This window comes from Xiphophorus hellerii, chromosome 14, assembly GCF_003331165.1.
Source record: "Xiphophorus hellerii strain 12219 chromosome 14, Xiphophorus_hellerii-4.1, whole genome shotgun sequence".
In the NCBI taxonomy this organism is placed as follows: domain Eukaryota; kingdom Metazoa; phylum Chordata; class Actinopteri; order Cyprinodontiformes; family Poeciliidae; genus Xiphophorus; species Xiphophorus hellerii.
The window spans coordinates 19,352,777-19,369,779 of NC_045685.1; the positions used below are offsets into that span (position 1 = coordinate 19,352,777).

General features: G+C 38.4%; 1 protein-coding gene and 1 long non-coding RNA gene across 4 annotated transcripts in view; one reads left to right on the forward strand and one right to left on the reverse strand.

Moving 5' to 3' along the window:
• The window catches only part of adamtsl3 (ADAMTS-like 3), a 102,064-nt gene continuing 85,061 nt past the window's right edge, over positions 1-17,003 (forward strand). For all 3 annotated transcript variants that reach the window (XM_032583512.1, XM_032583514.1, XM_032583517.1), the window contains exon 1: positions 1-368. In XM_032583512.1, the coding sequence (XP_032439403.1) occupies positions 309-368 (60 nt within the window). In that variant the 5' untranslated portion in view covers positions 1-308. The remainder of the gene's footprint in view (positions 369-17,003) is intronic.
• On the reverse strand, positions 10,244-16,335 carry LOC116732915 (uncharacterized). Its single transcript, XR_004341909.1, has 3 exons — positions 16,081-16,335; positions 11,251-11,373; positions 10,244-11,133 (listed from the first exon to the last, which is right to left on the reverse strand). It is a non-coding gene; the product is annotated as an uncharacterized LOC116732915 (long non-coding RNA).

Sequence of the window (17,003 nt, forward strand, 5' to 3'; positions counted from 1 at the left end):
AGAATGTAAGGTGGGTGAGCCCCTCTTCCTGACGCACGCCTGGCATGCAAACATAAATTTAGCCGCAACGTGTTTGCTGTTGAGGGGAACCAAATATCTGGAAGCGTCCGCGGAGTGTCATGTCGTCTCCGTCCTGTCTTGGCTGACTTTCACCTTTTCCTCCTCCGCTTGGGAACCGGAGCCGGAGCGCACCGCAGCAGAGCGGAGCGGAGAGCAGAGCAGAGCGGACCGCTTTCTGGTTCTGAACCGGGACATTCAGAGGCGTCACTCAACAGCTTGAAATTACTTTGAGTTTGTTTGCGTCCGAGATGATGAGTTGGAGCGGCCCGTGGACGGCTGGACTGCTTCTCCTGGCGGTGTGCGCGAAGGTAAAACCCGCAGCGTTTCCCCCCCCCACGTTTATGCCCCAGGCACGGGAGAAAGAGGCGCGTCATTTCAGTTTGACAGGATTTATTGAAATCGTGGAGAAACGAAGCAAGGGGCACCTGCTGCTTTAACATCCCCAAAATAGAATCAGGTGCTTTTTGTCATAGTTAAAAAACAGAAGAAAAACATTATCTAATACTTGTATAAAGATTAAGGATTGGACAGCAGTTAGTGGTGAACTTTTCGTCCTTTTGAGTCAATGTCAGTGTTTCACATTTCCATCCTAAAATATCATATTTTCCACAACATCCCCAGATGAGGCTTAAAGTCTGAGACTGCTGGTGTGGATAAATAAGAATAAGGGTAATCTGGAAATATAAGTCAGATGCGGCTACATTTTTAGCAAATGCACAGAAAACATGGGGAAATAATCAGAAACCAACATATAAAAGTTTAAATTCATTACAACAATAAAACAGATGGATACAAAAAACCCCAATATCAACAACATTAAATAAAAACCACTCTCCTCAAGCCAATTTTAACAGTGGCTTATAGGCTTTGATCTGCTAAATCATTTAGAAACCTTTGAAGAAATAAAATGAGAGCAGCTCTTTCAAGTGAAGTTCATCCTGAAGCAGATTCCAAGCTGATGATCTGTGAAACAAAAATCTTTTTTTCTTTTCTTCTTGCTTTTTAACCAAAGTCAGTGCGGACTCTAGGAATAGTCAAGAAAAATAATCGGCAATAAAGAACTTACATAAATGAGATCTTTGCGTGTGAATGCTGTTTTAGTCGACTGATTAGGCTGGTCCCGATGCCGATATTTAGAAATCAACTCTTTGGACAGACATGGATCTAATTTGTTTGCTTGTTTTGAAAGCAGTGCCACCATAATTATTGATAACGATTCTGTCTTACTTTGTACAGCCCTTTTTTGGCAATAGGACAACACTTGGCCTTCTACAACATTTCACACGATCGGAGCATAAACAGAGCGGGACCTTTGACTGTTGCTCTTATGATCTCCCTAGTGGTGGGTCTGCTCTTGTCTCTCTTTCTCAAACTCAGTCTGACCAAAGCACTTTGTTCCTCATCCAGCTTTGTTTGCCACATTTCCACTTGTTTTTAACCCTACATACAAGTTTTGACAAGAAGCTACTGTCCTGCTGACATTTTATGACCTAAAGCGATCAACAAATTCTCTGCTTGAATGACATCCTTGCCATTTTGAAGACTGGCTGAGAGAAATGCGGTTCTGTATCATGACATGCTGGTGTCCTGATGATATACACTAAAGGTGTCAAACTCAATCAGAGTTCTGTGAATAATTTACATATTTAATACTCTCTCAGGCGTATTATCTATTGATATTGATCACGTCATATTGAGACAGTGCATGAATTTTTTCCGATGAGGATTTTAAAAATTTAACTCTGATGAATATACCTTCTAAAATATTATGACGTATTAATTTCAGAGCTCACAATCTCTGAGAAAAGGCTGCTCTCGCACTGATGTCTCCACGACAACCATAGTTCTGAATATTTTTCGTCTCACAACAGAACCTAGAAAATGACTCGGTAGCTTTTATCCTCAAGTGGTCAACAGATGACTGTTGCTCCCATCTGCGCGAGGCGTGAGCGTGCAGCATGAGTCAGCACAAAGCAGTGCGCTGCCTCGGGATGGGGTGGGATATGGAGGTCAAGGGGTCAACAAGTGAACATCTCTGCTCTTCAGTGGCCTTCTCCTTTCATCTGTCTGCAGTTGCTGCATTACAGAATGGCAAGAAGAATGAGATTGCATCCAAGTGTGGCTCCTGAAAGTTGTATTTGTTGGTATGGGGGCCAAATTGCCTCTGCCTTCATCCCTATATGGAGCAGACTTTCTTTTGTTGTTGCCATAATAATGTGCCTCAAGCTGTTTTTGAAGCGGGTTTTTTTCCTCTTGCTTATGTAAAGGGGCATAAGCCTTTATTTAAAATGTAGCTGTAACAGAAAAATTGAGTCCATGATTTTTTTATTAGCTCTGTCCTCAGTTTAATTCAGATTCAGGGGCCATTTCCAGCCACTGGATTGATTATTTGCCATCCCCTACAACAATTCAAGAATGAATTAGAACAAAACTACAACATTTAAATCAAAATCTACTTACCAAAATGTTGGACGCAAAACAAAGTGATCATCTTTCTTTTCCAAGCTTTCTGGTTTCCTTTTATTTTTCTTGGTCTGCTCATTGACCTTGTCTCTAGTACACCTTAGTTCATCCAAATCTTCTTCTAATTGCTGCATTAAAATTTGGTTAAGTACAGCACGTGTTTGCAAATGAAGACTAACCTTGTTCCAGTTTTTGTTGCTGAGAGCAGACAAAATATTTTTTCAGTTTTCTTCAATTGAGCCCAAAATAATAAGCAAACCGGATATCTCTTATTTAACCAGAAAAATGTGTTAAAACATTAGAAGTTTTGGATCCCATTCCTACCAAAAAAACCTAAAAAATTAAAGTAATTCATGCTTAGTTTATTTTTCAAATTAGTAAAAAAAAAAATCACAATATTTTTAGTTTTGCTAATTTTAAAAACATTAACATTAAAAATAATGTTTTTTGGTCCCAGGAGTACTTTTGAGCTGATGATTTTGACTAAAAGATGGGATGTGCCTCCTGTATGCTTCAATGACCGTCATTGAAGCATCAAATTACAATTTGTAATCACAAATGATTACAATTGTGATCTTCTCTTTGGTTGTATCATATCTTAGTTTATTCCTTTGTATTTAGTTTCTCTTCTGAGTTTATTCTCTATTCTCTCTTAAGCTCCCTTTGTGTTTTATGTGATAATTAGCCTCCTTGGCTCAGTTTCCTCTCACAGCTGTTCCACATTCCTCAGATTAACTCACCTGGATCCAGTGTCATTCTCCTCCCTTCCCTCAGTGTATAAGCACTGATCTTCACTGGATCTTTCAGATACGCTGAAAGATCCTGTTCTCCTTCTGCTCTTTTTGTAGTTTTTTCAATAATTATTTTTACTTTTATTCTTTGTCTGCATTTTGGTCCTACTCCTAATTGACAAAACATGACAGAGCTTTTAACATGCTTCTTCTAAATGCAAGTAATGTTTAATCATCTGGAATGGTCCCATCAGGATTCTGACTTGAATCTGATGGAGAATTTGTGGAGGAAGCTAAAGATTAGGTTGATGGGAAGAATATCTTCCAAATGCAAAGGCTTGAAAATCCTCTCCAAGGACAATCATAGTACCAGTGGAAACATGGGAAACGCTGGTCAGCAGTTATAAGAGTGGATTAATCACTGTAACCAGATTGAAGATTAAGAAAAAGGATGTAAATAATTGCAACATGCTATTTCTTCTATGGTAATGTAAGTAAATTAGTTTCTCCCCCCTTAAACAGCCCCATTGTTTTACTATCTTGTGAGAAATGCCTGGAAGAAACTATTTGGTTAAATGTAAAATCTAATTCTAATAATTTGGGGCTTAACAGCACATCCAGCCTGGTTGTAATGTGACAAAATGTGAAGAGTTAAACAGTCGGAATGCTTTCGCAAAATGATGTACGTTAACATTCATTTTTCAGATGAAACGTGCTTCAAATTATACGGCTTTGCAGAATAACTGGTGAATTACATCGTGAATGGCTTTCCACATGTGATGGACATAATTCAGCCTTGATTGCAGCATATGGCTGCCACACTCACTTCACCACATGCTTCTTCACTAATAACTCCAGTGGAATTCGAAAGGAAATTAGCCACAAAAGCAACAGATTTTGATGTTTATTCAAGGATACAACTCCTCTCTGCGTCCTAATGCAGCTGAGCGCGGTGAAGTCTGCAGGATTGGGAAGCTTTGAGATCTAATGGCAGGATTAAGTGGGGTCACGACGCTGAAATGGTCCCAAGAGAGAGAGTCCGTCAGCACTAACATCTCTTGTTCTCTGTGGCTCGATCGCCCCATCATAAAGACCGCAAACTATCCAATTAGTTTTTATGAGTGGCTTTGTTGTGAAGGCAAGTGGAGTGGGAAGTGAATTAATTTTGAGAGGGATTGGTCCCTCTTGAGGAGTAAAGGAAAAAGGCTCTATGGAACATCTGGCCTGTGATGGATGAAGCAAGGTTTTGGAGTGTGTTAACAAGCCTGAGTGTTTTCAGTTACACAGCAAAAGCCTTCAAACTCATCTCATTGTTCCCATCTGGGCTTAATCTGTAGAGTGAGACTGAGGATTTGTTGAATGTGGAAGTCTGTGTGCATCTGTGCGCTCGCAATCCTATTTCCCGACCAAGCACAAAATTAGCCACACTTAAGTTGCAAAAGTAACCCGAGAATTATTTTTTTATTTTCATGGACGACTCTCATGGTATTTGGCGTGGTGGCATTTCTTCCTCTGTGTGCCACGCAGGTGTGCCAGCATGCTGCTCTTTCCATCTGTAAATGCAGAGAGCAGACATGCGTCTCTGTAAAGCAAAGCCAAGTAGCTTCACTCAGCTCTCAGTGGGCTGATGAAGGAAAAGTCCTGCAGAACAGAACAACTGACTCCACTGTCTTCGGAAAGTCTTTCCAAAATTGCATTGTGTAACATTTTTTATTTCTCTTAATCCCTGTTCCAGCTGAAGTCATATGAAACCCGGTGTTTTTTGTCTTTCAGTTCCAGAAGCCGATTTCCCCTCCGCCCTCCACTTGCATCAAAATCGTCTGCCATTTGGTGAAAGTTTTCTTTAATTTTTCTTTCTTGTGGAAATCAGAAAATTGATGCGATTCACATTTCTTGATGCTGTCTTTGATGGTGGAATCAATTGATTGCTCGCATAAACTCCAGTAATCTAAAGACAAGATGACAGTACAAGGAATAGGATATTCATAGTAGTACTCCCTCAAATACTATTTAGTTTTGTAATGGCCCCCAAAGAAAACCGTTTCACTTCCTTCTTTATGAAATGTAAACAACAATGGAATGGCGTCAGATTTTAGTGGTTGCAGATTTTCTCGTCTTTAGTAAAAGACCACAAGTCATTTCTCCCACTATGTCTAGATTTGTGTGTTTGCTTTGACTGTATTTACCCAGAATGCCCTGCGCTATAGTTCGCTTCCTGCTTTGGGTCTGCTTAGCATACACATATGCATTTGAACTGCACCAGAGTTCACTACAACAAAAAATCCTGAGTTTGATTTTTTTGATTTGTTTCAGAGTTCGTTGGCACATTCACACTTCCCCAAACAAACTGGACATTTAGGTAAACAAACCAAATATAGCAGACTAAACAGGGCTGGCATGAATGCACTCTAATTTTGCAATATGCTTTGGATCTATCGTCACAAACTGTAATATGTCTTTGTTGAAGAAATGACTTCTTCCTCTCTGAGTTTCCTTTCAGCCCATGTCAAAAGACTTCTTTCACTGTGGATTGAGACGCTCTTAACAGCTTCAGCAGCATCTTCACATGATTTTTTTGCTTTTGTTCTGGGGTTGATTCACACATCTTGCATTGTCTCAGGGACAAATGTGTCTGCTTAGCAAATGAAGACAATCATTCTTTTACAAGCTGACGTAAAATAAGGAAAGGTTTTCTTCGATTTTTTTGTTTTGTTTTTTAAGTGCAGCAAAAAAGATTGTATATTTGGTTTTGCAGCAATTGTAAATATCTAGCTTCAATTGTACCAGACCTGTCAATAGGAAGGTTGTTGCTTCACCAGGTTGATGTCTTTTGTTCTGGATCCAGTATTAGTCGACCAGAACAGCCTATATCCACATCAAATACATTTTTCTAACAGACATAATGCATTATAAAATGCTTTTATATGCTCTTCTAAATAGAAATAGTGATTGCACTGATATAGTTTAGCAAGAAAATGAAAAGACATTTGGAAAATATGGACGTGTTGCTTTAGCCCTGAGAGCTGGTGAACAAAGTGTTCCTTATGAGATTTTATGCATGTGGAAACAACTTTTGGATATTGCTGCCTCCGTTCTGAAGTCCTGCAGAAGTAATATTGTTGTTTATCTTTCCATCACTTGGTGCTGAACACTAATAACACGCTGCAACTGAGTGCCCACAGTGGCTTATGCCAGTAAATGGCATAACCTACTGGAATCAGGTTACAGTTCTCTGCCAGACAGTAAACAGGACGCCCTGGTACCCAAAGTTCAGTGTGAAAATGCAACTAGAGTTTTTGTGGTCTAAATAGATCAGCAAGGAAATCTGCTTTACTTTAGTAGGCCACACGTTTGAATTCATTTAACTGTCATTTATAAATAGTTGCCAGCAGATGGCAACGTCACAGCAAAGGCGTCTTTTGTCTCCAGCTCTGCTGCTCGCATGCCCATCACAGGGTTGGGTTCATTGTCGTTTTGAAGGTGGTTGCCCCTTGTCCATGCTCAACTCCCTCTGAAGCCCATCGCCAAAGTATTTGCTCCTTCATCGTGAGGCTTATTTGTTGTTGCCAGGCTTGAAAGCTGAGCCTCTGGCGTCCTCTTCCTCTGATGAAACATCCTGGGCTCCATCTGCATCGAGCCGCTGTCCCTTCCATCATTGTGACTGAGAGCGGTTGTTTTTATCCCGTTGTGTATTCTGGGGCTTCAGTTTAAACTTCATCTGCAGGGGCCTAATGAAACCCTGCGTGTTTCATGTGGACTGCACATTTCTCATGCTAATCTGGAAAGAGCCCTGCAGCTGAGCAGCTCTGCCTCGACGTGATCACATTCATCTGTTTGCTCCGTTCTGTCCCAGCCTTGACCTCAGACATGATCTTGTGCTGGTATTAGGAGCGGGTTGGGCTGGAAACGCTAACAAGAGGGGAGATGCAACGTTGGATTCTCCTGAGGCTCCTAATTAGAGGGGAGTTGCAGGTGGGAGGTTTTTGGCATCTAACGTGGAGAGATGAAGGTCAAACTGACACTACAAAGGTAAAGCCAGAAAAACATGATGATAGAGGCAATATAATGTCTATGTTGAAGTCAGTCTTACCAAATAGAATTGTGCAAAGGTCTAAAATTCACTTTACCTTTGGTGTTTCCATAATTTCCTTTTAAAAGTTTCTTTCCGGTGTGCCTTTTCCAGTATAATACAGCCAGTTTTAAATGGGATTCTTTAGGCTCTTTGTTACCGATTGTCTGTTACAAGGATGCAGTTTGTTCTAGTTTCTTAAAACAGCACAGATAAACCATCTTGAGATGCATAAAATTGTGTATTAGCACCAAGGTGACTCCCAATGAGCTGCTAGTTGAAAACTTTGGTTAGAGTAATTGATCATCTGCCCAAACAGAGGATACATACAATATATTTAATGTCATTTATTTTCATAATCTTCCAAATATTTAAAAATAAAAATGACAAGTTATAGTTTAGTTTAGGTTGGTTTAAGGTGTTCCTGACTTTGGAAACTACGCATGAGGAAATTAATACTTTGTTTTTGTAGTTTGATGTTTACCTTGCTTACAGCCACTAAAATTGGTATTTTAGCGGCCAGATCGGGAGATGTTTTCTCAAACTGAGAACATATCATTAATGTTTTTGTGCTGTAACTACACAGCTTTTAAATATGGTTCACCTGCTTCATTTATCCAACTTATTCAGTTTAAGGTCAGTATGTTATGGTTGAGTTCAATAACGGTGCAGAAAATGAGCAAAAAGGTTACCAAAGACCAGAGAGGAGCTTGAAAATCCTAAAAAAAAACTATTGTTTAACACACCTTTAAACAATGTACAATGAAGTCAGGTTCTTTGGAAGTGACATTAACTGCACTAAAGCATACAATACAGCAAGAAAGTTGCTTGTTTTTGTAAATGAGGTCGTTCAATTTAAGCCATTTCGATTTATTTTTGTAGCAGCAATCACAACAAACATCCATTTAGATAGGAAGTAGTTTGATCCAAATTAAATTCAAAACAATCCGACCCCATGGTTAGATTTAGATCCAATATATTCTAGGGCTGAAACAAATAATCAAATTAATCAGTTATTGGAGAAAATTGCCAACTAAATTTGTAAATGATTAATAGCTAACTAGAGTAGACAGACTCAACTAAAGCATTTGATTTGAATGACCTTTATCTGTAAATATGACATAAACAAATATGTAAATAAAGGCTAATAGTGAAGAAATTATTTCACGTAATGACGTGAAATGGAAAGAAACAAGAAGAATCACAGTTAGAAAGATGGTCAGTGTGGCATCCATTAGCTCTGGTCTGTAAGAGTTCAAAAACGCAATAAAAATCTGTCATAGATGTAGAAGTGTAAATTAGGAGTTGAGTTCCACTTTAGTAAGTACAAACAAGTGTGTTATTAATGGAGTGATAATAATTTGTGTTTAAGTTACAGCAATAAAAGGAATGAATGCTAAAGACAAACAAACGTCTGGATGCCTAAAAAAATGAACACTATTAATGGAGTGAGAGGGGAAGTTCGCAGTCCAAGCAGGGGCCATTGGCATAAAATAGAGAAGTGGAACTGAAATATTCAAGCGCTTCTTCCTGGACAAAGCAGAAATGCAGTAATTCCAGACCCACTCACTGGTCGACAGGCATGACAAACAAATAAAAAGACAGTTATCTCATTCCCTGATCTCATCCCTTTGGGAGAAGGAGATTGCACATGAGTGTGAGAACAGTTAGCTGTAAAAGAAATAAATAACGAATGGACTCCTGAATCCAGTGGAAACATGGCGGAGGGAGGGCCGTGCAGCAGCGCAGCGCTCTGAGAGGCTGTCCGCGAGCAAATCGGCTCGGCTCAGTGTTTGCAGAGCTAATGATGCTTCCTGGGGTTCCCACATCTGTTTCCCTCCACGGCCACATGTGCTTTGAGTAAACGCTGGGCGGCTACGACCAAACAACAGGGCCCTGGTTACAAATGAGGTGCTGTTAGGATTACAGTGCATACGTCCACAGAAGCAGAGCGATGAGCATGTAACCATGCAAAGTAGGTGTGCCGCTCTCTTCTTTGGAAATGTTCATGCGTTCGAGTTCCATATTATTCGTTAATGTGCTCAAATATTTGATTCAGGACAAATGTATACTAGAAAGTTGTTATTACAGAAAAGCTATGCATTTGTTTGCAGTATTGAAATCAACATGTGTCATTGTCAGGTTTTTCACATTTACAGATTTTTAATTCACGGGAAATTTGAATAGAAGGGGATTATATGAAATACCGCTTTTATGTGTAAGAAAAATCTTAGGCAACTATAAATTCTTTTTAGTACTTGGACCAAATTTACCTTGACTTAGATTGCCAAAAAACAACAAAAAAGCTTTTGATTTTTGATTAAATTATATTTGCCAAGATTAAGGCAAGAAGATTAATAACTGTCTCATCTTAAATATGAGTAATCTGCTAATTAGTGCAGCTCAAAGTGTGTTATTTCTGTGTCTTTGTGAATATTAATCAAACAAGCTGCAATTATTAGATTAGTCGGCTTTAGGGGAATCTTTATCAAACTTTGTTATGTTTGGCAAGAGTCAAACCTGCTGATATTGTGCTGTCTCCTTTATCAAAGCTAAGTAACTTGTGGAGATGAGGTATGAAGCATCTGATCTAACTTTTTTTCCTCTGAGGGAAAAGTAGTGTTGCAAAAGATGTAAAATAAATTCATATTTTTTCGCTGAAAAATGTTGGAAAAATCCCACCTATAATTTGAGTAAATTTATTCAGCGGGGAAGTAATTTCCATATTAAGTCATATTAATGGCATCTTGATCATTTCCATTATTTTCAAAATTATTTTATTCATACTTTAATCTAGTCTGAGAACTATGAACTAGTAAACTATTGTTTCTTGTGTCCTTGGGTTACAAATATGAAATATAGGCCCATTCCTCTTAGACACTCTTTAAAATGTGGAATACAAGAAAACATAAAATTCACTTCAGTTTATTTATATCGTGCCAATTCACAACAAATGTCTCGAGGCATTTTACAAAAAATTATCTCCAGTTAATCACACAGGTTTTCCAATTTATCCTAATAATCAAACAGTAGAGTAAGCTTAGTTAATTATTTAATGTAGTTTAAAATGTTTTGATCTAAAGCAGTGTTTCTAAAACTTGTTCAGGCTGAGAACCAGTTAACCCAGTTAACAGTCACAGACCACCTAACCTCAAACTTGAGTGACTCAGTTTTCAGCCAGTTTTCCATTATTATTTTCAAGACTATCCTTTGGTAAGCTAGCTGTAGCGTCGCACTTTGAGCTCACATCACGGCAAATAAATGGCCCTTTACATGCAGTACCCCACAGACCACTAGGGGTCTGGGGACTATAGTTTGAAAAAGACTGAAACCCAGGAGATTGCATCAAGTCATTGACTTGCAGGATTCACTTCTCCTGGAAGTAGAGACATAAGAAAATTGCTTGCGTTGAGTTGTTGACTTTACAGCAATCCCTCATACCAAGTATGCATGTAGCGACAGTGGAGAGGAAAAAATCTTTTTTTAACTTTGGTGACTTCGTCAGAAACTTGACAGCATTGCTTTGTACAACCTGCAGATGGTCCAAGGATGGCTTGTTAAAGCAGGCGAATGATTTTTTACTCATTAATCAAGCTGGAACAAATAAAAGCATGGAATATATTTTTCAACAACACGACTTACCCTGACAGTACCCCTTAAGTTTTCAGTTGTGGCATCGACTCAAAACTCTGAACTAAGAGTGAACTTGACCGCAAACTCTAAGCGACCCTGGTTCAGATCTCGACGTCTTCACACCGCCCATACAGTCCCGCTGTCGTTGTGTGTTGTAGGGCGATTGATGTTTGAACCCTAGGAGAAATTTCTGCTATGACAAAAATGCACCCCCAGGTCACAGTTGTTTTCAGTGCCTCCACTCGCCTTAGTGTTGCATTCAAAGTGTCACTGGGGAATTCCACTCCGGCATACCTCTGGAGTGATTACATCATCCTGAGTGAGGGTAGCGGGGGCACATGGACGCACACAACCCCGCATGCACCTGGCCTGTTGGAAACACGTTAACGTCCTAATCCCGCTGCTCTTCCTGGCTGCCTGATGACAGAGAAGCAGACAGAAAAGTTATTCAGCTGATATAAGAGTGAGCTACATCATTGCTGGAGCTGTTGGGACTGAGTTGACCAGCTGGCATGTTGATATGAAAGATATCAGAACCAGCATGCTGTAGAATAATCAAACAAAAATTACAATTTCAGGTGAAAACCGAGAAGAAGAAAAAGAGACATTACTTGGAGAAGGAATGTCTTTCGTTGTTGCTAGCAGATGTTGCTCCGGTCTCCAACCTCCTTGGAAATGTAAGGACATTATGCACTAAAGGATTTGTTTAAATGTATGTATCAGTAATTTGTCTCATAAAAGAAAGAAAATGGATTGGTCTGCAAAACTGAACAGTCATTGTCTTACGATCTCTTTAAAATAATATAACTTTAGAATCCTAAATTTGTAACTAACCAAGATACACAAAACTAATTTAAGTAAGGATAGAATATTTTTTTGACAAATGAAGCCACTTTATCTGTTGAAACCAAACATTTGACTCTAAATTCTTAATCTTGTGTTAATCAGTCACTACAGTAACAAAAAAAGTCACTTTTCAAAACTGCGCTAACTCTGATAGCCTCAGTGGAAGGGCTTTGGGCCTGCTTTGACCCAAACACAACAAGACAAACCACAATGAAACAAAAAATATTTAAATTTATCCCTGGCCTAAAACTTTTTTGTACCAGGCAAGAGTACAATCAACATATGTCCTTAAGATTTAAGGTCTGATACTAAGCTAGCATTAGCACTGCAGCATAGTTAGCTAGCTTGTACGTAAACAAGAACAACAAATTTGGATTCTGTTTTGGTGTCTTCTTTTCTTATTGCGTAACAACTAAAAACATTTTGCAGTCATATTTGCTAATAAAGAAGTTTAATCTTAATAACTGCACAGCCACAACAAGAAAGAGTTGTTGTGGCTCTCAGTTTACTGCTTCATTTGAACCAGGAAATAAATTATCCTCTCTTTTAACGCCAAGGAATTACATTCCTATCAAGCTGACGGTTCTGCTACAGGCATGATTAAACCTTTCAGAAAATACTGATCCAACACCTGAGATGAACTTGATTGAGCTTCTTGTTAAATCTGTGGCATAATGGAATGTGGGAGTGAGCTGCCTAATTATGATTGACACGGAGAGCAAACGGTGATGTTTTAAAGCTGAAGGACGTAAGTAGGGTTTTTATGCGTTGTGTGTTTCCTACTGTCAACACCCAATTACTGATGAAAGGTGTGCATGCGTGTGAGTGAGTATAAAATGACCTGAGCTGTCACTAATTGGCTGGAGGTTACAGCAGGAATGTGGATGACTGTGAATCTCTCCTGCACAAGTTGCTCCATCAACACAGGAGAAAGCAGTTAGTACAGGCAAATCATTACATGAACAGGAGGAACTTCAGTCTGCGCCAAATATATGCAGCAGTTAAGGCTGTTGTGAAGGTGAAAGTCATTGTGATGGAATGACGAGAGGAAAAGAACAACACGTTAAAGCAGGCTAATTATTTCCACTTTACACAAGTTGAAACAATTTTCTGAAGACGTGTTGTGTCAGTAAAACGTTACGCTCATCAATTAGGATCACACTCCCAGTCATATCTCATTCATGTCTCTTTTAGGTGCAGCTGATTTTGTTCTCTTCACAAAGAGATGGTCAACAAAACTTAATTAGGACTGGAGTGCATACAATTATCAACACAAGGTGGATCTGAGAAAGAGTGGATGAATAGTAAAAGTATACATATAGAGACGGGTGAATACGGGACAAGGATTCTGTGACTATTAAACTCTGAAGGAGTTATAATACAGGCTGGGTCATATGTTTCCATACATAGAAAAAATAAACATTTTATATTGGACAATCGTTTTTATTTTTGTGGGACTCTGTGCAATCGCTGCCCGTCTTGGACCACTTTGTGGTTGATCTGCAACATTTCTAGCTTTCTGAAACTTGCAAATAAGTTTTGCCACAGTGTCGTGTGTGATGCTCAGTCCATGTTTTCTGTTAAAGTTTCATACAACCATGCGACAGCTTCCCGATCCAGCCATCAGTATAATTAAAATTCTTTGCTCTTTTGTCAAATGCATCTTCTTGCGTATCTGAGTTATAAAAGAAATATACATTTTACATTCTCCTATTAATGGAAACTTATGGCCCACCCTGTAGAATCAGAATCAGTGCCAGAGTTGCAGACAGAAGAATGTTTCATATTTTAAAACATTTTATTTGTCATGACTTGGATCAATATCACAATAAATGCCACAGAATATATAGAATTATACTTGAAATCCTCCAAACCATATTTAGTGAAATGCATAGTGAAGGAATGGACTATATAAAGACAGATAATTTAATTTACAAAAACTAAAGAGTGTGTTGTCTTTAATTCAGAAATTAAATTAATCTCTTATTATTTTTCTTTAAGCTAAAATGCCTATTAATATTTCTAAATGGGCAAATATTACAAATATAAAAAATGCTAAAAATATTATAAAGCAGATTCATGTTTTTTTGGAGGGGGATTTAAATGTTAGAAGATAACGGTTGTGGATTTTTTTTTTTTAAATATTATTTTTATTAATTTTAGATTCGTTACAATATAAAGAACAAAGAAGAAACCTGTGCCGCCACACACATACACACATAAATACAAACAAACAAACAAACAAAAAATCTACAACAAAATACCCCACATGCACGAGAAACAGGGTGTCAATCCTCTCCTCCAGTCCACGTCACCCCTCAGCCATCAAGAGCGGAGAAACAAAAGCAGGCAAGAATAAATAGAGCTATAAAACACGGTTGTGGATTTAATGAGATTTTTTTTCCATTTCAGTGGTAACAGACTTGAGACTTTACTTTGACTTGGAAATTATGAGTTGTTTACATGTCTGTGAAATATTGGAAAATCTGTTTTTCTGCTTTTTATAGAAGACAGCAAAACTAAAAAATCTCACTTTTATTCACTCTTTGTTCCCAGTCGTTTTGACTTTATTAAAGCTCTAAGCTTTGGGAAGTGCTTTGATGCAAAATGGAAAATAACTTTAATTCCTTAATTTTCTGTTTGATTTCAAACTATTACTTTCCTGTGGCCCATATCTTCTCTTATGGCCAATAGTTGTTACATTTGATCATTCTCGCAAAGTTTGCAGATAATAAAGTTAACAAAAAGAAAATCAGAAGTGGCCAATCTCAGAATCAGCAGGTCAGATCTCAAAATAAAATGAAAATTGATGTTGGCAAAAGAAAACCGGTGCCTGTCTGTTTTATTGTTTGCTTAACCTCATTCCTCTTAGGGACAGCGAATGCAATGTGACGTGAAAGAAAAGTTGAAAGGAGATAAATATGTGTCTGGACTTCCTCTGGTGTGAAATAGGGAAGTGACTTACTTTTTCCTGCAAAATGTGAGCCTGTCATTGAGTCACATTCTGCCATAGCAAAAAAACAAAACAAAAAAAAGCTATTATCAGGATGTTATGTATATATATATATGTACTGTATATATTGTCTAAAGAGATGCACCAATCAATTTGCTAGTCATTCTTCCCTCATATTTGTACACTACTTTGTTTTGGTTTATTTATAAGTCCTATAAAATACTTGCAAGTTTGTGGTTGTAACACGACAAAATGTGAATAAGTCAGGCTATTTATTATTTCCTGCGTATCTATCAACTTTAATGTCAAACATTCTGTTTGCAAAAACATGCTCACAATCTAGATGATTGGTTAAATTATTAGCTGTCAAAATGTGAAGAACATTTTTCAAGTCAGAAGACACAGCAGGTTGTATTACTATTGGGTTAAATATTTCACTATTAACATTTTCAGCGTTTCAATCAGACCGTGCACTTTGCTTCAGTCTGCAAAAACACATTATTTTCCTTCTTTACAGAAGGTTTTGATAAAAAATAAATTGTGCAGCTGGTTGGCCACATAACCAAATGCACAATTTATCTGAATATATTACAGCTTCTCAACCTACCTGACCCCCAGCTTTATTTTTTTAACCCCGACTTTGAGTTTAATAACTTTGGAGTTGATTAAATTTACCCAGCGCTTGCAAAAAAGGCCAGTTTCTTCCCTCATATTCAATGCCACGTTCTCACAGTTAATATTACAGTACAGAAAGCAGTTGTTATGGTGGCCTAATCCATGCTGACAACAAATATTTTTGCAGGGGAATATTTTCCTTAAAACCTGACCGAGCTTGCCAGCCGCTAATTTATGCAACAGATGTGGAATTGGGCAATGCTAAGAAAACATTTAGGTTTACAGACCTCTGTAATGACTGAAGACAGCCAAGTGAATGTTGCAATATCCTGCAGCGACGCTCCTCGACTGAAAAGCCTGTTAGTTGTTGGTTTTATGCATATCTGTAGCTGCGGCGGCGGCAGCGTCGTTGTGGCTGCATGCAGATGTGTAAAGCAGTCAGGATGAGGTTTCAAACTTAACGACGGGCATCAAATCTGTCTTGCTTGTCGCTTTAAACTTTTTTTTTAAAATCTGTGCAATGATGTGAGCCTGCAGTGCAACCAGAGGTTATTCCTGCTCCAAAAACGCTGATATCATTTGAGAGACTCTGAACTTGTGTTCATCCTTCTCTCAGATTTTTTTTTTCTTTAAAGTGATTTGTAAAACAGACTTTGGTGCTTTTTCTGTTCTTGTAAAACCCAAACACTCTAAGGATTCACTTACAGTACATCACGAATCTCACTTTCATTGCCTCCCGTTGCTCCCTCTGCAGAACTCGTCATCGCCGTTCGGCCTTTGCTCCTTCCCTTTCCTGACTCCAAACCGCCTAAGCTTTCATGCAACCTCCTCCTCACATGTCAAAAGACGGAGTGTTGGTGTGGCGGTGGGAAAAGGTGGAAACAGATGACCAGCCTGTTCCTCTGCAAAGTGACAGTGAACGTGGTTCCTGTTTCATAGAAAAGGACAGAATTATTGCTGCAAGCACGGAAAAGCTTGCTTTCTAATCACAGAGTTGAATTTAAGAATTGCTTAAAATGTGATAAATTCCATTATTGTACGCTTTTTGCAGCTTGCAGCATGCATTGAAGGGCAGATGGTAACTTTTAAAAAATATTTATTTGAGCATTTTCAGCTGTAGAAACAAGAAGCGAAGTACATTGTTTTGGCGTTTTTTGACCATGATGGAAAACTTCAAATCCTAAGAGTTATTTTTCTTTCCACTGTAATAAGCTTGCTGCAGAGTCCGGACAAAACAAATACATTTATTACTGAGCTCTCATTCAGTGTAGAGCAGTATGGAATTTAAAATGTTCCTCTGTATTTATCAGTATGTATGTAAAATACCTCGTTTCTAGATTATTCTCTGTGGCTCATTGTTCTAATGTTCAGCCCGTCCATCTGTCCAATTGTCCACCAACATGTGTATTTTTTCCAAACATTTGTCCATCCATCCCTAAATCAACCTGTCTGTACTTCCATCCATCCTTCTATTTATCCATACACTTTTTCTGATATTTATTCCAAGCCGGGGCTCAGTAAAAATATCTGACGTTTTTATTCAGATTTTGTCCGTTTTCTCCTCTATCATCATCTTTTAACCTTGTACATTAGACATTGAAACCGCCTTACAGCTGTGACTCTGTGGCCTCAG